The following is a 24,679-nucleotide window of genomic DNA, read 5'->3' as shown; positions in this document are numbered from 1 at the left end:
CCCACCCTGGGGGTCTTCAAAAGGAAGCCAGATAATCACCTAGTTGGGGTCGTTTGACCCCTGCATCCTTTCCTGCCCATGGCAGGGGGTTGGACTTGATGATCTGCTCAGGTCCCTTCCAACCTTACCAACTATGAAACTATGAAGAAAGGGTGTAAAAAGTATCTGGAGAAGGAACAACAAAAATATTTAGTGATAGTGCTTGAGAGAGGCCCAAACAATAGGAAAAGGAATAGGGAGGAAGGAGTGCTGGGACTGAGTCAAGGTTAGGGCTGTGTAAGACACTGGCATTGCAGTGGAGTGGACTGAAATGGTATCTGAAGAGAGAGGTGGCACATCCCCTCACAGGGTGCTGGGGCAAGGAGGTCATCACTTTTTGTCTTCTTAGAAGACTTCCTCCATTTCCTTGAGCTTTCTTTTACCTGTCCTTTACCTTGGCCTTATACGGTAGCAACTATTTTTGACCAAAGAAGACTCATTGGTGCCTCACTGGTTGCTCATAGGGGAGGGGTGAGCAAAATAAGGCCTATAAACTGAATCTGGCTTGCCAAAGGTTACTATTCTACCCACAGCAGGCTCCTTGGCTCGGCTTAGCCCAGGTGCAGGTGGCAGCCCAGGCTGTGGCACGTGCAGCCAGTCCCACCGCCCCAGGTCAGAGCGAGGCAGGGAAGGTGCTGCAGCTGGACTCGGTTTCCTGGTAGTGCCTGTGATGGTGGCTCACTCTGCCTGGCTGCTGCTGCTTGTGTCTGCTGCTGTTGCTGGACCCAGTCCCATTCCCCAGGCACCCCAGCCCATCCACCCTGCACCCACCTCTGGCTCACTGGATGGAGTGGGCAGAGTCTCTAAGGAGATGGCCTGGGACTCCTGCAGGCAGGCTGTGCTTGGCTGGGCAGATGGGATGGGGCTGTGGGTGGGTGGATGGGGAGCAGCATCTGGGAGTGGGATAGGGTGTATCCAGGAGCAGGGCTGGGATCACAGGGTGGTGACAGCTCAGGGCCAGAGCCTGAGCCTGGGGCAAAGTTGTGATCCACTCTCCACATGTCCCTGCCCACGGAACTGGTACACATCACAGGGATGTGCGGAGAGTGGATCATGGCTCTGCCCTGGGTTCTGGCCCCATGCTGCCACCACCCAGCAATCCTGGCCCCACCCCCCATCACTCGTGTGGATGCTGCTCCCCGCCCACCCACAGCCCCATCCCATCTGCCTAGTTGAGCACTGGGAGGCCCCATCCCATTTGCCCTCCAAGGAGACCCTGCCCACCTGCTCCATGCAGTGCCCCTAGTGGTGGGTGTAGGGCAAATGGGCCCGGGGTCAGATAGGATCAATTCCCCCATCCCTCCTCCGTGGCACTGGGCCATGTCAGCAAGACCCACCCCCCTCCACTCTGGCCTGCAACAGCTCACTGAAACTCCTTAAGTGGCCCTACAGCACAAATAATTGTCTACCCATGTCATAGGGACTGTTGAGAAACAGGAAGATCCCTTCCCTTTCCCATCCTGATCTGAGGGGTTCAGTGAAGGGCTGGATAAGCATCCAACTTCTGGCTGAATATCTGGACTGAAACCAGACCTTAAGTTGTTGCAATCTGCCTGCTATTTGTGACATATGCATGGTTTTCCCAGTCTGTTATGTAGACAGTTTTTCCTTATAAACAGAAAGAATGTGACCAGTTGCAAACTTACCCAATAGGATCATGAAGGATAGGCCAGCAATGCCACCCACAAATACGATAGCAACGGTTACCTTACAGCATATGCTGAAAGCTGCCAATTTCACCCTCTTTGTGCTTGGCACTGGCTTTAGAGCTACATCCATTTGTTCCATGCTGTCAAAGCAACTCTACAGGTGACCTAGATAGTTAAAAACAAGGGGAGAAGAAGGGCATGCATGGTTGGAATAAAATGCAAGAAATGTTCATCTCCATAGCTCCAACTCAGCTGTTTTCAACCAGGAGTAGCAGCGCAAGCAAGAGGACTAGACATGTAGGACTGAAGTCTATTTTGCTATTAAGATGTCTCTGACAGCTCCCGCTTTTTCGAAGCTAGCACAACCAGGCACTGGAAAGATTCTGCTTCACACATGTAGTTCTCCTGTTCTTTCATTGAGGGGCTAATAAACCTCTAGAAGCACCCTATTGACCCCTGCAGAATTGCAGGGCTTTTCCATACATTTAAATAGGCAGCATTTATTAGTATCCAGCATTGGTTTCTATTATACCCAGAAGGTATGTAGCTCTCCCTTTTCTAAATGGAGGAATTATAACCTGTTCTATCCTTCACCAGGCCACATTTCTATTTGCTATTGACAGCATAAAATGTAGGCACTTAACAGGACCTGAGTGGGGAGAAATCCATCTGGAAAACTAAGACAGCAAGATTAATTTTCCCTTTAAACCTTCTAATAGCCAGCAGCTAGAGCTCTTGTCCAGGATGTGGGAGACTTAGCTTCTAGGCTCCTTTAGCCTCAGATGGTTTGAACCCACATCTTTTGTATCACAGCAAAGTGCCCTAACCATGAAGCTACGAGAAGCATTCTCCTTTAAGTCAAAGGGGAATATTCACAGGGTTAGATGGAGACCAAGCAAAAGAGAAGCTATCAGGAAGCTGGCCAAGGAACCAAGTCCTTGGTCCTGGTCTCTGCTTCTAAACCTGCTTATACATGTCCCGTCCAGCTGTAATTTTTTAAAAAAGGTATCATCCTAAAACATCCTTGCGTCTTGCATAATTTCTGGACCACCACAGCTCTTATAATTGTAAGTAATGGCATCATCCTGGATTACACGTTAGTAGTAGAGAAGATGTGGCCCAGTCGAGTTGCATCAGCACAAATGAAGGGGGATTCTGGTCATCAGTGTACAGGGTGAGATGAGAACATATTAATCAGCATTTAGTATGCCTGGTCTATCCTTCTGTGTATGGTGGATGCATGGTAAATGGTGGTACAAAAGTGTGATTTCTGGGGAGACTGACAGTGGAGAGAGTAGACTGGAGTGGATGTGTTTAATGACAGACAATGGGAGAGTGCTCAAGCATATATGTGTGTGGGCTTTCATTTCTTGAAAGGAAGGTCAGAGATTCACTACTGACAAGCCATGAGGTTTTTATTTTCTCTCTTTCAAACACAGGTTTACACTCTTTCCTGTTAAGGACATGATGGTTTCCAACAGGAATTTCTTAAATGATCTCCCTCTATTGTAAAGTGACAAGCTCTGTGGATGTGGGCAAAGCAGTTGAAGGCTTTTGACACTGTGCTGTGACATTCTCATTAACAAGCTAAGGAAATAAAGGGCAGATGAAAGTACTATATGGTGGCTGCACAACTTGTTGGATCATCATGCTCAGAAGAGTAGTGATCAATGGCTCAATGTCTAGCTGGGGTCTGGTATCCAGTGGGGTTTCCCAGTGGTTTGTCCTGGGTCCGGTATTATTTAACATCATTAATGATTTGGATGATGAGAGTGAGTGCACACTTTGCAAATTTTACAGATGACACTGTTGAGGGGAGGGCCTTCTACTCTGATCCCTTTGGTGCTGGGTGTGTCATCATATTCCTTTTCATAGGGCTGTCAATGCACCTGCAATCATACATGCAATCAATGCACCTGAATTTTCTATTCACCCCTGCATGCATTTGAATGTGTGCCCATCAGGAGCAAATTTGATCCTGACAGGAGCAGTTCAGTCCAGGGCTGCTCCTGCTCTGCTCTGCCTCCCTGCAGCACTTTTATGGCCCACTACTGTTTAGGCTGACCAGAAGCAATTTGCTACTGGTCAGCATCTACATGTGAGTTTAGGCACATTAATGCACTGATTTCTAGTACCTGTATCTACAAGTACTAGAAACAGCATGTTAGACTAATCTACTGCACAGTAATTGCTGCATATGTGTAGATGGTGATGCTCTACTGTGTGTTAGATTAGTCTAATGTGTAGTACAGTGTCTTGTGTAGATATACCCTATATAAGCTGTTTCTAAAAGTAATTCAGTCAAAATCACCTGAATCACAATAACTACTATGTAAAAAAGCAGATCTGTGAAGGACAGTTTCAGGTAAGTTGAGATGTACAGGCCAGTGACCATAGCACACCAATGCTGATAAAAGGACCCCCCACCATGTAGCACATAGGGGCCTGTACACATCATAAGGTTTAATCCTCATTACATTAAATAGGTTTATAAAGTTTAAACTTGTTTATTTTGGAGCATCACATCAGTGTTTGCAGGTTTTTAAAATGAATTAAGCCCAGTCCCCAGCCAGCACCGCATGAGAGTGGGATGGTTCCATGCTGCCCCCCCTCTACCCCATGCCCTGCCATGCAGCTATGGGAGCAGGGATCCAGCACATGGCACAAGCAAAAAAAGTGGCAGCAATTTGAAAGCAGCAGCAATTCGAAGAGGTGAACTACAAAAGAGTTGCAGTCCACCTGGTGGACAAAGAGGTTTATTACATGTCTTTCAGTGTCATTGTGTTTGTACACAACAAATCCATGGACACAATGCTTTAAGCCAAACTAAACTATATCTGAGGAGTTTTAGTTTTATGCACCAGAAACACTTTTAAAGCATCTGGAAATCCCATTCATGCAAACAGTCATGGCAAAAAAACATGGTTCTACGTACAAACACCCATCCGGATAATTACCACATATGACTCAGGGTTTCACCGATCCCTCATGACTTGGTCACAAGAAAGTTAGATAGATGGACAGGGATATAGAAAAGTTTTGAATTGGGAAGTGTATAAAATTCACAAGTATGTATGTGGAATCTGGAATTTGCCTCACCTATGAGGACAGATGCTGTGGGACTTGAGATCACACCACCTGAAAGTACATATAGCTGTATATTCTGCACTGTGGGCATGTCTACAGGTGATGCTACATGCCATAGAGACGTGCTACATTGACGTAGCTCATCACTATGGTGATGTAGCATTGGCTGGCTCAAACTATGATACCGATGCTATGTCACCATAGGGATGAGCTACCTTGCTAAGTGAATCACTATGGCAATGTAGCTGTTAAAAATAACTGGTGCTGGGATGGTGCAGTAACGGTTGTTACTGAACACAATTTTGGTACACAACAACAATGATGGTTGTTACTGCACCATCATTTAGCACTTTCTAAAGCAAGTACTAAATGACAGCTCAGTAACAACTACACTGTGGGGGGCACATGTACATGCACCCTGTATGTAGTTGCTATTGGTTCCTATGTAGTTGCTGTCTTCTTGCTAATATCCAAATAAATCGATGTATAGTTTGGAGAAATTTGCTTTGGTTCATCTTGTAGTAGTAGGCATCTCTTTGTAACAAGAGACAATAGAATTATGTTGAGTGAGATATCAGTTTGCTGAATGTAATCCTTTCTTGAAAGATAACGTGAAGCTGGAGCAACTTTTCCAGGGTGCAGAAGCCTGGGGAGTGTATATGGAGACACTGAGCTGCCCACACATGTGTTGCCTCTCTCAGCGTTGTTAGTTTAATCCAAAAGGAAAGGCAGGTGCAAGTATGCTTGGAATCAGCTTGGTTGCAGGAGATGCTGGGCCAAAGGAGATCATCCATTTGTCCACCTATCGGGGCTTCACTATTAGCCAGGGTTAAAGAGCCCAGTTTACCCTGTCTAAGGTTGCCATATTTAAAAAAAGAGGACACCTGTGTGTGGGGGGGGGAGGGGTATATGATTGTGGGGTGGGGCAGTGATATGCCTGCAGCACCGCCCCCCAGCCCTGCTGGTGTCCCTCACTCCTGACCTGCAGCTCCCTGCTCCTCCCTGGTGCCCCTCACTCCTGACCCACTAGTCCTCCCAGTGCCCCTCACTCCTGACCTGCAGCCCATGCCCCCTCCCAGCCCTGCTGGTGCCCTGTACTTCTGACCCACACACACACACCTTCCAGCACCTGCCAGGGCCTACGCGCAGAACACATGCTCTCCTAACAGCCAATATGTTTCCTCAGTGCCCCCAGCCCCAAGCAAAAGGAAAGGCAAAGGAAAAACCCGGACATTTGCTTGTATTTTAAAAAAACCCACCCAGATGGAGGACAAGGGACCAAAAAAGAGGACATGTCCAGGAAAACCTAGATGCATGGTAGCCCTAACCCTAACCCTATCATGGAGTAGACTTCAGTTCCCAGTTCCATAATGTTTGTGATGTCCCACTGAGTGTACCAACCCCACTGGGAAACCGAGTGTCTGCAAGAGCGGGGCTTAGGCTTTTCTCAGCTGACAGAAAACATATGGCAGCCTATGCTGGGAGGCTCTGAGTCTACTTTTTGTAGACCCAAAGTATTTAGATAGGTCTCTAGGCTGAAGGGTACTTTCCTGAACCAATCTTCTGAAGCTTTTGAAGTTTACTCCTTGCCACAAAAGACCATCTCATGTTTCCTTCTGCAGCCTTGCAAATTCTCTCTTATGGTTTCATTTATGTTTCAGTCAGGTCATTCCCTGAGCTCCTCTTTTCTTATATTAGTTGATAGGAAGTTCTGCTCTAAAAACCACTTTGCAGAAGTGGCATTGTGGGCTCTCACACTCGGTGCTCTGCTTCCCAGTGATGCCAGCATGAACCTGCTGTGGTCACAGGCAGATGCTATTGTTTGTAATTATCACTGCAATCGGCAGGGCTCCAAGTCTAGCTGTACTCTTTCTGACTCGCACATCACCCATAATAAAGATTCTTCAGTCAGACAACACTGCTGACAATTCATTGATTCATCTCACTTTCTAAGCAGAGATGACCCTTCAAAACTAAAGAATAAGTGCAACTCATAAGCAAGAGAGCACACCTGTTCAGTAGGAAGGGGCCAGTCTCATGCAGCTATTTTTGAGTAGCATAGGCTTATTTTAAAACTCCTGCTTTCCTGGTCTGAGATGGAACAAATTATCAAGAATCAGTAGCAGACCTAGGCATGGACCAAAGGGGCCAAAGACTCTCCAGCTTTGGCTGTGCCACACATGCACAGTGAGCTCTGAGCTCACTGCTTGGTCATCATGGACTCCTGCTGGGGCTCCAAATGAGCAGTGAACTCTGAGCTCACCAGCTCATTGGGGCAGGGTCTGATGGGAGACCCTGCTTTTGGGAAGCTCCAGAGCCCAGAGTGTGAGCACTGTTGTTCACCCTCCTTTGTCTCCCTCCCTGCTGAGTTCAGCGGCAGAGGAAAGGAGACAAATGGTGGTTCCCTCCTGTGCTCTGGAGCTGTGTAAAAGCAGTGCAAGGGGGGGTGCAACCATGTTGCTGAGCCCCCCCCAGAACTATCCATGATGAGCATGTTGTTTCAGGCTGGTAATCCTGACAGGGTGGCTGAAGACAGGCTTTTGGGAATTATTCTTTATGAAACTGTTATTCTGATACAGACCTTGCACAGTGGCCCTGAAAGGAGGAGTATTTGAATTATAACGGTGTCAATCTACTTCAAGCTACTTTGACTAGAAGACAACCATTTTTACTTGAATCCAAGACAAGTATTTTTTCCCCATTTGACACGGGGAAAAGAAGTCCCTTGTTTTAGATTTGAGTACAAGCTGGGGTGGGGGGAGGAGGGGAGAGGAGGCAGCTGCTGTTTCCCCCCGCCATGCCACTTGCAACCTCTGCTTCACCCTGCTCCCATGCCACTTACCTTTTTGTTGCAGCTCTGACCCAGGGCAGGGAGTATAGAGTATGTGCTGACTCTGGCTCCAGCCTGGCCATGCGTGGTGGAGGCAGCTCTGGTCCTGGCTTCAGAGCTGCTACAACAGCTGGTGTGTGACTGAATTGCGGCTGGAGGCAAGACATGCTCTTTTCTCCCGGCCCCAGGCCAGAGCAGAGTCTCAGCTGGAGCTGCGGCTGCAATAGGAAGGTAAGCACTGGGGAAGGCAAGCAGCAGTGGGGGCCAAGGAGCGGGGGACAGACAGCAGGAGGAGGCAGCTGAGAGGGCAGGCAGCAGGCGGGGCAGGTGGGATGTGAAGCAAATGGTAGCAGGGCAGGTGTTGGGGCATGCAGGCACTGTGGGGAGGGGCAGGCATTGGGGGACAGAGGTATTGTGGGGCAGGTGAAAGAGGCGCAAGGTGCAGGAGCTGCAGGGGAGGTAGGCAGCAGGGGGGCAAGTGATGGGGCAGCAAGGGGCAGGGTGCAGGCCACTTGGCTCCTCTGCTACGTGGCCCTGCCAACCGGCTCCCCTGACACTACTTAACCTGTTGCAGTGGTGGGGGGATGAATGTGAGATGATCTCTAAAAACTAGGTTCTAGACACAGAAACTTATAACAAATTATTTTTTTTTCCATGTCTAGAATCTAATTACTGGGGGTCATCTTAAATTTGAAGTTGCCCCAGATTCAGGTAAATACAGTACTTCTATGTGCAACTTTGTCAAGAATATCCCTTGAAAACTGTGTCCAGTTTTGCTGACTCTGCAAGTGCTGTTTTTCCATCAAAACACTTCTTTTGTTGAAGCTGGGTCACTGGGCATCCACGAATTCAGGAATTATGTGGCATGGAGGAGGACAATCATTCTTCAGAAAGGATGTTAATAAATTGGAAGGTCCTCAGAAAAGAGTAATGAGGAGAAGTTTATGATTAAAGGTCTTGCAAGCTGACTTAATAGACAGATACTTATGAATCCAGTAGTTGAAGCTTAATTACATCTGAGGCCATGTACAAGAACAGAACACTAGGTACTGAAGAGCCATTCCCTTTCATTTACTGTGCCTCTGCTGAAGCAAGAAAAATATCTTGGAGAGAGAAACAGATTCAGGATAAGGACAGTGGATGAACTTCTGTCTGAAAGGGAGTTCATATTGATGTTTCCTTACATCATGCCTAGTATGCTTTGCTACTCATGCCAATATTCCACATCAGGGGTTGATTAAAGCAGTGTAAATTGTTGATACCTGGGGCACACTTTTTTCCTGGATTAAAATTAGCAGCACACCAAAATGTGTGTGTGTGGGTGTGGGTGTGGGTGTGTGTGGGTGTGTGTGTGTGTAGGGTCCTGGGTATGACTGAAAACTGCACCCTACTGGGATTTGGGGTCACTGCGGTAGGACTGCTTGTGGTGGAGCAGCCCCTAGAAAGTGCCGCCAGGAAAGGGTGAGTCTGGGGCACTCCAAAACCCCAGCCCCCATTAGAAGGAGCTAGAAGGGGCTAGAAAAGGTGCCCTAAACATTGTCTGCTTCATCTAAATCCTGGTCAGCATACCATGGTTAATAGGGAACCCCTATAGCAACTGAAATTTAGACAAAAAGACAAAAAAAGACAACATTAACATCACTCATCATCGGATTTCACACTTGGAAATGTGTGCGTGCTAATGGACAGAGGATCTGCTACAGAAGATAGACCAGAGAGAAGAACAGCTCTAGCTGGTAGAGAACTGGCCAGATTCAACATTCAGATAATAGCCCTGAGTGAAAGTCATTTAGCTGAAGAAGGACAACTCACTGGAAAAGGAGCTGGCTACACCTTCTTCTGGAGAGGCCACGATAAAGAAGAGCAACATGAAGCTGGTGTTGGGTTTGCCATGAAAACACAGCTAGTCAGCAAGCTTACAAATCTCCCAAAGGGAATGAATGACAAATTCATACAAATGACTATCTGGATACATTTTAGTAGATGATCACAAGGCAAAAAAGCACCCAAAAAGCTCAATGTCTCCAAACTGAAACAGGAGAATGTGAAACAGGCATTAGTAAAAAGTGATGTGCACTCCAATAACAATGAGGAAAACTGGACATCTTTCAGAGACTGTGTGTACCTGGCCACATCCAATACCCTCAGTCTTACCACATGTGAATATCAAGATTGGTTTGATGAAAAGGATACTGACATAGGGAGACTGCTGAACAAGAAATATCAGCTTCATAAAGCCTGCTTAGAAGACAGCACTTCAACATCTAAGAAGGCAGCCTTCAACAACATCAAGAGGACTGTCCAACACAAACTCAGAGAAGTGCAAAACTCATGGCTGAGCAACAAGGTAGATGAGATCCAGTCCTATGAAGACAGGAATGATACAGAGAACTTCTATGATGCTCTGAGGAAAATCTACAGACCATGGTCATCAGGAATATCTCCAATACCGTGTACTGGTAGCACCACACTGTTCACTGACAAAGGAAAGATACTGCAAAGATGGGCAGAACACTTCAACAACATCCTTAATCAACAATCGTCTATTAGTGAGGAGGAAACTGATCAACCGTACCAGGTAAACATTAACATATCTCTTGTTGATCCTCCAGCACTGACTGAGACAGTGAAAGCAATTAACCTGCTGTCAAATAGTAAAGCACATGGAGCAGATGCTATACCAACAGAGGCCTACAAGGCTGGAGGCTTGCACATGGTTCTGAAACTTACTGAACTCCAGTCAATATGGACTCAAGGAACTATACCCCAGGAGTACCAGGATACATCCATTGTCCACTTGTACAAATGGAAAGGCAATAGACAACCCTGAGACAACCATTGGGGTATCTCCTTGCTCTCCAAAATCACCAGCAAAATCCTCATCAGAATTCTGCAACTTATTGAACAAGGGTCCCTGCCTGCGAGTCAGTGTGGCTTTAGGCAAGGATGTGGGACCATAGACATGGTGTTTGCAGCTCATCAACTTCAGGAGAAGTGCCAGAAACAGAACTCCAACCTGTATGTGACTTTCGTTAACCTGACAAAAGCCTTTGATGCAGCCAGTTGGGAGGGCCTTTGGAAGGTCATGGCAAAATTTGGTTGCTCAGAGAAATTCATTGCAATGGTTTGGCAGTTCCATGATGGCATGCTTGCTTGCGCCGTGGATGATGGTGAGTCATCTGAACCATTACCAGTCACCAAAGGAGTCAAGCAGGGATGTGTGTTGGCCCCAGTCCTCTCCAGTGTGATGTTTTCTGCCATGCTTACAGATGCCTTTCATGACTGTGACACTGGGAATGATATCAGATACCAGACTGATGGCAAGATCTTCAATTTGAGGAGGCTACAGGCAAAGATGAAGTGATTGTTTGTGATCTTTTGTTTGCTGATGTCTGTTCCCTGAATGCCAAATCTGAGCCTGGCATGCAGCAGAGTATGGACCATTTCTTTTCAGTTTATGACAACTTTGGTGTCACGATCAACTTTAAGAAGACAGAAGTGATGCACCAGCCTGCACCAGGAAAACCTTATGTAGAGCCTATCATCACAGTGAATGGCCAAACCCTCCAGACAGTTCACCTATCTCAGCAGTACACCACTACATGCAGTTCACATCAATGATGAAACCAATGCCAGAACTGCCAACGCAAGCATGGCCTTTGACAGACTACGTGCAAATGTGTGGGAACGCAGAGGCATCAGTCAACAAAAAAACCTGAAAGCCTACAAAGCTACTGTGTTGCCAATCCTGATGTATGCATGCAAAACCTGGATGATGTAAGGATGCTATGCTATGAAGTTGAGTCACTTTCACATGGGTGTCTGAGGAGACTGATGAGAATAAGATGGCAAGACAAGGTCCCAGACACTGAGGTTCTCACTCGGGCAGGCTTTCCAAGCATCCACACTCTGCTGGTGAAAGCACAGATGAGATGAACAGGTCATGTCACCAGGATGGCAGATGTGTTACTGCCAATGAAGATCTACTGTGAGCTAAAGGAGGGAATGCACTATCAGGGAGGCCAGAAGAAACATTTCAAGGAGTCCTTCAAGTCATCCTTGAAACATTTCAACATTGACCTGGAGTCTTGGGAAGATCTTGCTCATGATCGTTCCACCTGGTGAAGCTTCATCCATGCTGGAACTACAGTCTATGAGTAGAGGAGAACTTCTGAGGCCGAGCAGAAAAGCAAACAGCGTAAATTTTGCAACAGCAGCACTTCTGCTGTTGATCAAGCAACTCAATGCAGCCTCTCTTGCTCAGTGTGTCACAGACAGTTCATAACACAAATTGGCCTGAGCAGCCACTCACATGCTCACAGAAACCAAACCAACAGTGATGTCATGCTCATCTTCAGATTCAAAGGATGAGCCACAACGTATGTATATATATTTTTTTCCAAAACATAACATATTCCATTCCCCTGACAGAGGAAATCATATCAGTGATGAGATGTACTGTTAAAAATGACACCTAATACATCTTTCTTTGAGCCTCAGATTAGTTCCATACCAGTGGTTCTCAAACTTTTTAGCCTCAAGTTTTCCCTCCACAACTTTTCTGAATTTTGCAGCACCCCAGTTAAAAACGTCACTGAGACAGATCTAAATTCAGAAAAACCATGGGGATGGGAGGAGGGCTTGAGGTTAAAAAAGTTGAGAATCACTGATCCTGCCATGCCCTGCTCTTGCTACTGACTGCTCCCACTGCCCCGACCCCTAGTCTGTACCGCAGCGGACAAGGGCAGCCCGTGCTGCTGGGGATGCTTCTGCAGTCTCTTACATGCTGAAGATCATCCCTATGGCCCCTCCTGAAGTCCCCAAAGCAGCAGCTCCAGATGCCACTGGAGTAGTTGGGGCAGGAACAAGGTGCCAAATGTGGGGGAAGAGCATTTACTTCCCCACACAGGGATCTTATGGCACACTTCTAGTGCTCTTGCAGTACACCTTTTGCAGAATTACTGGATTGTACACTCAAAGCCACTTCCAAACCATGTGAGGATTGGTACACCCTTTTGGTTGCCATTAGAGGTGAACAATCCACCAGAGCTGAGACCCAGTGGGAGAAAAGATGTATTAGCAGATACTGAGAAAAAGCATATTTTTAGACAAAAAGCATGTTTTAGACAAAAGGACACAGTAGACTGCCTCTTCTGTGTCTTTCTTTGGATCCTGCCACCCCGGGAAAGCATTAAAAATGGTGTCATATCATTCAATCCACAGCAATGGACAAGTTCCTATATCTTTCCCAACCTGGGACAGAAATCAAGCACTGAAATGGAATCACTCAGAAAGAAAGACAGGGATATAACCCTGACTGGTGACTGCACAATAAGGAATCTGCTCTCAGGCCTCCAACCAGATGTAAAAAACAGGTAGATGTGAAGACTTCCAGTTTACAGGGTAAATTATGGGAACTGGTGTATCATTGGGGAATCTCTCTGGATATACTCTTTGTGGATGTAAACTCCAGTGAAGAAGAGTATGATGCTATTATGCATCATGTAACAGACTGGAGTATTGGAATACCTTAGGGACCTTCTGAGTCCAGTAAATCAAGAAAAAGATGACTGATTCCATAGATAAGGCATTGGGTTGAGGAACGAGCACTGGCACCCTCTGCGATGAGAGAAGTCTTAGAATTTGGTGGTATTCACTTCAGTGGAATTGGTACCAATCTTTTGGGCACCAAATAGACAGGGTTTATAAGGAGAGCTTTAAATTAGGTAGAAAGGAGTAAGCAGGGGCTGTTGAATTAAATAACCTCATATGGTCTCTGAAGATACAATGCCAAGTGGCCACAAGGATGTTGCAGATTACATCACAGAGTTTCCTTCATCCCTGCTCTGAGTTGCAGGGTTGACCTGGCTGCCTTGTCTCTATACAGCTGTGTGATGAGAAGACATTTTTGTTTTCTTTCTTATGAAGTGCGAACAGAAACTAAAGTAGAAACAATTCCCTCCAATGTCTGAGTCCACTGCACAGAGATGAGTGGCTATATTAGTACTGGGGTATTTAGCTCTGAGCTTGGACTCCGTTCAGTGGAGATCAGAGGATGACAGTGGCTGATCTGCCTTGGAAACCAGCCAGAACTTTGTGTCCTGCCAACGGTTACCTGGGATGTACAGGCACAGATGAGAATTCTTCTCCAGCATCAAAAGGCTACGAGGCAGCAAGAGGATAAGCACTGGGGAATGGCACTTAAACAAAGGCAAAGGGAACACTCACTCCTTTGTGCTCATATTTAAAAAGACACTTGTGCTCCTGGAGAGTTCATTTCACTCTGGAGTGGGTAGAGATCATTTTGGGAAGCTAAATGACATCTAAGACAAGGAGATACAAGTCTCTTGATTTGGACTTTTTGTTTTAACTTAATTAGCCTCCATATGCAGACAGTAACAAGCTTATTTTCATTGCTAATATATACTTGCACTGTGCCAAAACTTTGCATTGTGATGTAATGAGATTTGTTAGTATCAACATAGTTTATATGGCAGTTGTGCCTGGAGGGCCCAACCAGTTCACACAGTGTCCCATTATGTTGGACACTGTATGAACGCAGAATCAGTATAGATGAAACTGTCTTGTCTACACTTCAAATCATTTTGGGTGCCTATACACGAGTGTGGAGGCTGCTCTGATGCGCTCGTCGAAGCAGACTTGATTAATCGCTCCAGCCAGCCTCCCCATTTCATGTATCAGCATCCCTGAGCTTCAAAATGGTGGTGGGGGGCACTTTATCTAAAGTTTGTTGAACAAGCTTTAGATAAGGTGCCCCTGCCACCATTTTGAAGACACTTTGGGCACTTTAATTAGAGTGGCTCTTGGAGCCTCCCTAATTAAAGAGCTCCCACTCCCCCACCTCAGAGCACATGTATAGCCCTTTGATTGCATTTTTGGCCCTTTCCTTGTAGTTTGGTGAGGGGCAACAGTATAGGACCCCTGATACAAGTTCTTCAGACAGATAAGAGGATTGGACATTGCACTGCATTAAGCATCCTTCATGTATTATCATTTTAACCTATTTTTATGGTTTTCATTCTTCTCAACACTATACCCAACTTTTTGGGTTGATGGAGAAAGCTGTAAAGGTAAATTCAATGGGGAGTATTGCATGTATGAGAGCCGGGCAAGGTCTGTGGTCTGTTTTACGCTCATTAACTCAGTATTTATCCTTGGCCTGAGCATAGAAAGAGAGAGAGAGACAGACATGCAAAGCAATGCAATGACAGGGACACAAGCATGTTTGAAAGAGGTATAATATTTGAAAATATGCAAAAAATAAATCAACAAAAAACCTTGGATGCTGGAATCAAGACTAAGAAAGCAAAGGAATTGTATAGAGATCAGGGAAACGTGGAGTGGTCAACGCACTGTGATATTATGCATAGTGTGTGGCTGCATTAGAAGACAAGCCCAACATTTGCCCCCATTCACTTGGAGAAAGCTTGAGGGAATTCGAGCCTATGCCTACCAGGAGAATTTTAAGAAATTGTCCCAAAAGGGGTAGGGGGAGGAAGGGAGCAGGGGTGCATGCAGCAGAGCTTGCTTGGGCAGTGCATTGCAGGTGTGGCCTGCAGCTGCCCTAGCAGCACTCTGCAGGGGCCCAAGCCCTACCCATTTCCACCCAGGTCAGCCAGCCCCACTCTTTTGCCCATTCCTGTCAGCTCTGGCCCCAGCCTCAGCCCTGGCTCTAGCCCTAGCCCCAGCCCCAGCCCCAACCAGCATGCACACAGCTTCCTGGCAGGTCTGCTCCCTGCACAACTGTAGTCACCCAGGTACTGCTTGGGTTGCCATGCCTTCAGTGGTTCCTTCTCCTCCTCCTCCTCCTGCTCCTGTTGCACCTCTCTGGGCAGGGGGGAACCTGCAGCTAGGTGCCTCCTTCCCAGTGCTTGGGGCTCCAGCTCCAGATCCTGGCTGCCTTCCACCCACTCTGCCTGTCTGACGCGATGAGCAGCCACCTGCGGGCAGCTGAGTGGATGAAAGGCATCTGGGAGCTGGAGCTAGAGCTGGAGCCCCGCGCACGGGGGCAGAAATTGCCCAGCTGAAGCTTCCCCGCCACCCAAAGAGGTGCAGCAGGGGCAGAAGGAGGAGAAGGAGCCACCAGATGCAGGGCAAGCCAAGCAGTACCTGGGCGGCTACAGTCACACAGGAAGCATCCCTGTCAGGAAGCTATGCATGCTGGCCAGGGCCAGGGCTGGGGTCCGGGCCAGCAGATGTGGGTGGGGGCACATCGTGGGCTGCCCCAAGTGGGGCTCAGTCCCCTGCAGAGTGCTGTGGGGGCAGCTGTGGGCCGAATCGAATCAATCGGCGGGTGTCCCCCATGTCGGTTGGTGGATCCAGCCTGTGGGTCATATTTTGCTAATCCCTGGTGTAGTCGGAGTAGCAAGTTTAGTGTTTCAGACTGACAGGAATCCATTAGAGTGAGGAACTGATCTACAGACACAGCAGCGCAAAGGGATATGGTAACTTTCCAGACAGTAGATGTTTGTATATGGAGAGCTCTAGTGATGGCGGTATAGTGAGAAGAAACATTACCATCTAGCAGATATTTGCACAAAAACTGAGGAATCCCAAAAGAAACATGACTTACCACTACCTCTAGAACAAGATGCAGGAACACAAGAGGGACTGCCCCATGGTTGTAGGACAACCTCTCTCTTCCCCTTTTGTCTTGGCCAATCTATATCTATCAACTTATTTTATTCTGGTCATCTAAGGTTATGGACACGTGTAACCGATTGGTTTAAATGTTACTTTAACATGAAGCAGCCATACATACAACCCTACTCAGCTAGTTTACATCTGCCTTGAAAAATCCAAGTACTACCATGTTTTCTCACACACAACACCCTCCCCCCAAAAAAATAAAATGTGCACCTTATTTTTAGAAGGAAAAAATGTAGAAAAAAAGATTTTTTCCAGAGTCATGGCCACCTGTGTGACTAAGTATAACAGCATGTCCGAGAAGTGTGGCACCAGGGCATTCCTGCTGCCAGCTGGCTCATCCAGACTGTTTTCCTCTGTGTTCCCAAAAGGACCTGCTCTACGTCACACAAGGTTGGGCGCCCAGACCCTTCCATGGGCAGTAGCAAGACTGCTAGTTTATTACTGTAAGTAGTTCATTATATAAGTTCCCGTAAATAAAGTATTTCCACATCAATAACCTCATCAAGATACCTCTCTTGCTGACAGGCAAAAACTAGTGTTCAGCCAACAGGACTTTGCCGTCTTGATAACTGCAAGGCATTCACTGTCTCAAGTCTTGTTGCTTTTGCAGCAAAGAAAATGCCTTTCTCACTTAAAACACTCACCCCAATCCTAAGCGCTGATTTATGGGGAAAGGTGTATATATATATATATATGAGAAAATTTGGAATTTTGAACCATTTCACTGTGAATCAGTTTAATGTTACATGTGGACACCAAGCGTGCCATGACACAGGTCTGGTCAGTCCTCCAGGCATCCCACACTAGATCATGCTTCACTCCCCAGGGGCTACAGCTGCCTCCTCGGTACGCAGCCAGAACTCTACTGCCCATTTTTAAAACTTTTTTGTCACTTTTTAATCAGTAAGTTCCCTTACATTGCTTGTTCAATAAAATTGATCTTTCTAACAACCAGCAGTGTCCTCTCTCCTTACTAGACAGTACTCTTTCATGATGCCTCCCCAAGCATGGGTCTAAACACTGCCCTCCCCTCCCTTTCCTCAGGCAACCACACTGTAGATGTCAGTTAATTGCATGCTACCTGTAGTATATTGAACTCTCCCAGCCAAAAGTCATGCACCCTGCCCCCTCCCCCAGGCATGGATGCAAGTACTCCCCACTGACTACTTGCCCACTGGGAGCCATGCTGGGCTGAGTGCTGAGTCCCACCCCATCATCAACAAGGTAATTCTTTCCTGAACACATAAGTATCCAGAAAAAATACAATGTTATCCCAGGTTGCCCAACCCCATGCCTGGTGTTCTAGGTGGTTAACCAGTGTTATCTAGGACACTATTGCTCTGCTTTCTGACTTTAGCATGGTACTTGCATGTGCATCTTGAAATTACACAAACTTTTGTTTTCTGCCAAAATGCATTGCAAGATCATTTCTAGTTTGCTTCCCACTATTGCTCAAACTCTTTTGGAGCTGTTGTATTTCAAACATCTCATTCCCATGGCAACATTTTTTCTGTCTTTTCCTACAGGTGCAGTCATCAATCTCAAGTCTTAATTTGCTCTTTCCTGTACTTTTGCTCACATTTTTGAAATCCCTGTACACATTTTCTGCAGTATACAAACCTCCTCCATCTTTGTGAAGTTGCTTCAAATGCTGCCTAGCTTCATCCATCTAATTCATTAAGATATTAAATAAAACTAGACCCACTAATATAATCCTCTACAAGCTGAATGCAGTATAGTTGGCATCAACTTTTCCAATCCATTACTCTCCAGATTGCAGTCCATTACCGCAACATCCATGCTCACTGCTCAAATCCATGCCAGTTTTAAGTCAACTTCACAAAAAAAAAAAATCCCAAGAAACACTGTATAAAATTTACTGAAGTGCAAGATGTAAGCCATTACTCTTCTGTGGTCCATTAACTTTGTAACCCATTAAAAATAGCTAGCAAAATTGCCTTACATAATTTGTTCACTATAAGCTTTGCCACCTAATGCTCAGAGTTCAATTATCCTGAAGATGGCCATTGATAGTATCTGTCTTGTTTAATTTAGATTTACTGGGCGGTGATAGTTTTTTATTTCCATTCTTTGTGCTCCTCCCCAGCTCATCATGATTTGTGGAAAAAAAAATTCCAAAGATTAGGTTAGATCATTCTCTAATTGTTACAAACCAGACCCATTACTCTGATCTGTTAACTGTACTGAGCTTCTCACCATTTTTGTCAACAGCTTCAAGAACAAACACTTCACACGATCTTGATTGTCCAGTTTCTGATATAAAATATTTGACAAAACTTAGTGATTCATGTCTTTCAGAATCATTGTTGGTTTAATATCCCTTCTCACAGAGTAATGGTCTGCTTTGTTTCTAAAACCAGCTGTTTAAACAAACAGTTTTATTCTTCTTTATCTTTTACTTTATCTTTTACATGCCCCCTCCCCAACACACACACTTTTTTGGTGCTGCAAACTCTGTGTCTTTCTTAGGAATGTGCCATTTGTCATGGTCACTATTTATCTTTTCTCCTCACATCTTTATTTGAGGAACAACTGAGCCAACTTCTATTGAAGGGCTGAAGCGCTTACCTGAAAGCAGCAGCTGGATGTTGAGCTTTGGCTGTAATAGAGACTTCCCTGGCTCAGTGGAACACTAAAGCTCATGTGAAATGACAGTGCACTCCCAACTCAGCCACAAAACTGAGAATGACTTATCAGCCAGGAGTCATTTTGGTATTTCCTAGTCATTAGGTAGAAAGTAGACTATAGTGCAGGCATGGAATGGGTGAGACTCAGTGCAGAAAGCTTCCATCTCAGTATTAACAGAAGAAATGCTTGTTACATGGGAGAATGGCCAGATGAAAAAAATTCACAGCTAGCTTGCAGTGCACTCTCAAAGAAGCTGACATTCACCTTCTTGTCCCCTTGCTGTCATCTGGATAAACCTGACAGGGAAGGAGAATCCAAACTCAGCTGCAAGTGCTAAACATTCATACCAGCAACAGCAATGTCTGCTTTCAGACCCTTAGAGATCAATTTAATTCTTTGCCTTTGTTTTGTGATTTGTATGGTGTCAGGCAACCCTGTTGGCACATGGGGAAATACAGAACTGGGGAATACAGGGGGTGGGGAAGAGCTAGAGAAACTCTGGGCATCAATAGCTGCTTCCACTGCGCTCCCCCAAAAAATACAAAGAAGGGGTGGGGGAGTCCCATGGATTACTGCAAAAGACAATTGTTTGCTTGCAAAGTGTGATGCCAATGGGGTAATGCCTTTTCCTTGAGCTATGTGCTCTGCTTGATCCTTCCGGTATGCTAAAATTTAAGTCCTTAAAGCAGAATTCCTCTGAAGACAGTGACAGAAATTGGATATGTATTTGAAAAGCTGAATCAAAAGTTTTAAGTATTGCCATGCAGGTGCAAACAAGCCTGCAAACAAGATTTAGATCTGTTAAAAAACTAAATCAGCAATCCCCTCAACATAGCACAATCATATGGTTTTGAGATACACTCAAGAGATGAAAGAAAAAAATGTATGTGACAATAGGGGCTGTGAGGAAAGAACAAATGCTCTTTTTTCTGTAGTAAGGTAACACTGTCCTGCCAATAATGTCTTTTTGAATTGAATTAAAATAGTTTGGATAGAGCCATTAAGCAGTAGGGTGGGTAGGCTTGTATGTGAGAATTTGGTTTAACCTAGAGTATGAAAACTGTTCATTTTTTCTAGGTTCTGACTGGCTGAAGTCCTTCCCAGAAGGCTGCTGGGTTTCACAACTCTTTAATCAAATCACTTTAGGCCATAGAACAATTATAAGCGTTTGAGGACTGTCTGTCAATGACAACCTTGCTATGAGCCCCATTCAGCAAGTGTATAGTGCCTTTAACTGTCAGTGTTTTCAGAGGATGCTCAGCAATTCATAAACTAGACTCCATGTTCATCATTTCAAGGACTGGCAATGACATTATGAAGGGAGGGGTAAGAAAGCTATGGGACAGATCTTCAGCTGATGCAAGATGTCATAGCTTCGCTAAAGTAAATGGGCTGATGATAATTACCACTGGATGACAATCTACCGTAATGTCTTTTTAAAAAAATCCATGCCTCCTGATCTGCTCCAAACACTAAAGTGCTTTAATCAAACCAAACATACATAACTGTATTATAATAGAGGGATGAAATACCCTAGCTGTGTTTCCATACTGTGTTTAAATTGAATGTTTCATATCATATTTGAATTGCGGTTAAGTTTAACTTTAGTTGTGAATTTCCTGAGTTTTGGTTTTGGAATAACTGCAATATATTTGTAAGGTAATTTAACCTAAATTATTTGTAGTCTCAGTTATAACTGAAAATAGCATAGCTTTTTTATGTTTGAGAGTATATCTTTTCCTAAATGTATCATAATATTATGATTGTAAATAAGATTTAAAAATTATCTTAATTAAAGAGAGGGTATGGCAGTAGCACCCTTCCATTACAGAACAAATGGAAAAAGGGCAATGAATATAAATTAGAAGTTAATAAATAAATGTAAATGCTAAGACTAATTACAAAGCTCTGTAATACATCTGTGTAATACATATAGCCAAGGATAATAAGGAAAACGTTCAAAAGATAAAAAAGAACGGAGGTATCATATACTGGAAAAGGTATGCTGGAGATAGAAAAATTGTCAATAATTATACAAAAAGGCAGAAAACTTCAATAAATATTACTATACAGTTTTTTTTTAAAGAAACTGGGTAATGTATTTATATAATATAAAATGGAACAAATTAGCTATGGATAAATTTAGATGACTGGAAATTAAAAGATTTCTAACTAGGGAGAAATTAAGACAATAGTCAGTTACCTGAAATGTTTCCAATGCACGAAGCATGGGAAGTAAGCAGGAAGAATTGGAGGTACTGTGATTTAATTGGGATAATGGAGATGTGGTAGGATTATTCACATGACTGGAGTATTGTCATGGACAGGTAGAACTTCTTCAGGAAGGAAAGGGGGGAAGCGCCCACATGCCCTTTTGGCAGGGTGGGGAGGAGTGGAGAAGCACTAGCACACCTAGCACAGGATTGGGTAGAGAGCTCCTGCATGCCTGGTGCAGCAGGGGGCATGGTGTGGCCCTGCAGCATGTTCCTGTTGGTGCAGGCCCTGCTATTAAGAAGTTGGCCAGTCCTGGGTTACACTAAAGGAATTGAAAATATCAATATGGGGTCTTACCTCAAATGTTCAGGAACAGGTTTGTGAAGCCCAAATAGAAGTGAGGGCACACCCTATTTTCAAAGCTATTCCAACTGAACAGGAAGACAATCTGGTCTGTGGATACTTGTTTATATTATCAGGGAGAAAATGAGTTTCAAGAAGGCTGGAGTGTGTTTTATCAGAGTGACGAAAATGCAGGAAATAAGCAGGCAGTTGGATTTGGGGTCATGGTGGTGGGACTGCTCGTGGCAGAGCAGCCCCTAGAAAGTGCCACCAGGACCAAACCCCAGGGAAGGGCAAGTTTGGGGCACCTTAAAACCACAGCCTCCACTGTCTTGTGGTATACCCCTTGGTGGGGAAAGGCCCCCAAATACAAGCAAAGGCAGGACCAAATGGTCTAGAGGCCCAGGCAAGGGGCCAAGGAAGAGCAGTCCCAGAGGGTCCAGAGGTCCAGCTAGGGGCCAGAAAAGACCAGGACCAGGTGGGTTCAGAGGCTCAGAGTGGGGCCTAAAGAGAGAGTGGCACCAGAAGGGCCCAGAGGCCCAGGCAAGGGCTGAGGAAGTCCAGTGGCCCAGTGAGAGGCCAGGAATAGTGAGGCCGGGTGAGGGGTTGGGAATAATGGAGTGAAACCAAAAGTGTCCAGTGGCCCAGTAAGGGGCCAGGAACAGAGAGAGGTCCAGCAAGGGGCCACATGAGAGACCCAGGGATCTGGCATCCCAGAGAGGGGTCAAGAGTGGGATGACTGAGAGGCTGAGAGGTCTGAGAACCCAGGAAGGGGACAAATGAGGGAACCAAGGGATCCTCCAGCCTGGAGAGGAATTGAGCAAGGGACTGAGGGCTGTGGCAGCCCAGAGAGTGGCTTAGTGAGAGCCTTAAGGGCCTGGAGACTCAAGTGGGACTGTGGGAGAGACCAAGGGTCTGAGGGCCTGGAGGAGGGCTATGTGAGTGTAGGCATGTGACAAAAAGAACATTCATGATGATGCCATCTGTGAGGCATGAGGCATGATATATGGGAGGTATGGAGCCATGCAATTAGCCCATAAAACAAAGGACCACAGGCACCAGGTGGTCATTAGCAGGGATCCTGGTTTTCCATGATAAAAAATTGTAAATTCTCTGATAAAAAACTGCAAATTCTCTGATGAAAACCTCAAAATGCATGATTAAAATTAAAGGCCCCCACAGCCCTGCTGGTGCCCCTCACTTCTGCCACCAGCAGGTCTGCGGGGGGCCTTCAATGGCAATCTGCCGCCCTGTTCCCCTCCCCGTGACCAGGGCTGGGGACAGAGGAGCCGGACGGGGATCTTATAGCAGCTGCTTGCTCTGTGCTGCCCTAGTGATGCGCCTCCTGCACCTTGGGCTGCACTGAGGGAAACAGCACAGGGCTCCACCACTCAAAGCAGTGGCAGGCACAGGAGGCACATTGCCAGGGCAGCAGGGACCAAGGAGATCCTGGCACGGCCCCACTGTTCCCAGCCATGCTAGGTCATGCCTGCAGGGCTACATTGGCCCCGTGGGAGGGAATCAGGGTGGGAGCTTGAGCTCACAGTCTGTCCCCTGCACAAATCTGGGGGCATGACTCCCCCCAACCCCCTGACAGTGAACAACATGGAGTGCCCAGCTCGCTCCACATCTCCCTGCTCCCGGCCAGCACCTTCACATACATCTCCCTTTAAGGGCTGCTAGAGACACTTCAGTTTCATGTGCCCCTGGCTGGGCACTCTAGCCATGAGCAGGGAGATGTGGAGCCAGCTAGGCACTCTTTGTATTTCCCCAGGGCCTCCGTGTTCGTGGCTGGAGTACCCAGACAGGGGCATGTGAAACCAAAGCGGCTCTAGTAGCCCTTAAAGGAAGCCGCACTTGGCGGCACTGGGCAGGCACGCCGTGTATTTCCCGAACACCTCCCCACTCCCTCTGCCCCCAGCCAGCTTCCACCCCAGCCCTGCCTTATAACCCCCCAGCCCCCTGCAAGCCCCACTTACCAGTTAACAGGCTCCAGGAGGAAAATGAGCCTGACCTAAGCCTTGCAACTGACTAAAAGCCTCAGGGCCCACCCTTCCTCCTCTCGCTCTCCCTCTGGGCAGGGTTTGGACTTTCCCGCCATTTTTGCAAACATGTCTTGCAGGCTGGAACTCTACCAGCCTGCAGAGCTCTTTGCAAAAGCAGGAAATCCAAGGGTTTCTCTGCTAAAAGAGAAAATCCATATTTTCTCTGATAAAACCAGGACATTCGTGGTTTTCTCAATTTTTCTGTGGGAAATGGAAAACCTGGATTCCTGGTCATTAGAACAAGACCAGGCCTGGGAAGCCGTGGGGCAGCCTCCCTTTTATAACCATAAAAGACATCAAAACATGGTAGGAGAGTGAAGGGAGACTGTTCCCAGAGCAAGCAGAGCAAAAAGATAATTTTTGGGGCTTCCAGGTGCTACAGTCCACTGCAATGGAGAAATGAACAAGCTGACCATCTATCAAAAGAAGCAGCTGTTTTGTGGTCTCTGTTGGAAGCCGTTCCAATAGTCTCATGGAATGGCACAGTCAGCCAATCAAGTAGAAGAAAAAAATATTATTGGGAAAACCAGAAAGTGAACGGACTTTTGCAATTCCCCAACCAATACAATACCTACTGATGAGTTGGACAGGTGTCAGTGTCAGTGACAGTGACAGAAATTTAAAAAGCAGTGGATGGTGACTTTGTGAGTGCTATGCCAATAACATCAAGAAAGGTATGTCAATAACACCATGAAAGGTTGGGTTCAATTGTTTCAAAAATAATTAGTAAATGATAAAGTATTGTTCAGACACAGTGGGTGCATCTACACAAGATGCTTTACTGCTCAGTTGCATAGTTTACTGTGCAGTAAGCATGTGCATCTACATGTGCACACACTTACTGCACAGTAAAATTTGCTACTCGTGAGTAAATTTGCTACCTGAAAATGCAAATAGCAAATTTACTCGCAAGTACTTACTGCACAGTAATGCATGTGGAGACACCAACCAGGACCAGATTTTCTTCCAGTCAGCCCTGCCACTAGGGGGCCAACCCTGCCACTGGGGGGACAGGATACAGCTAGATCTGGACAGGTTACAGAGGTGGGCAGATGAGAATAGGATGGGTTTCAACACTGACAAGTGCAGGGTACTGCACATGGGGAGGAAGAACCAGCAGCATACCTACAGGCTGGGGAACTTGTCAGCACAGA

General features: G+C 46.0%; 1 protein-coding gene across 1 annotated transcript in view; it reads right to left on the bottom strand.

Moving 5' to 3' along the window:
* TMPRSS9 (transmembrane protease, serine 9) overlaps positions 1-24,679 on the bottom strand; it is a 101,844-nt gene that overhangs the window by 41,191 nt on the left and 35,974 nt on the right. The window contains exon 2 of the mRNA XM_019513197.1: positions 1,686-1,853. Within this exon, the coding sequence (XP_019368742.1) occupies positions 1,686-1,827 (142 nt within the window). The 5' untranslated portion in view covers positions 1,828-1,853. The remainder of the gene's footprint in view (positions 1-1,685; positions 1,854-24,679) is intronic.

This window comes from Gavialis gangeticus, unplaced genomic scaffold, assembly GCF_001723915.1.
Source record: "Gavialis gangeticus isolate Ggan-Ray unplaced genomic scaffold, GavGan_comp1, whole genome shotgun sequence".
In the NCBI taxonomy this organism is placed as follows: Eukaryota; Metazoa; Chordata; order Crocodylia; family Gavialidae; genus Gavialis; species Gavialis gangeticus.
Note: the sequence above shows the minus strand (reverse complement) of the source record. Positions and strands in the feature narration are given on the sequence as shown.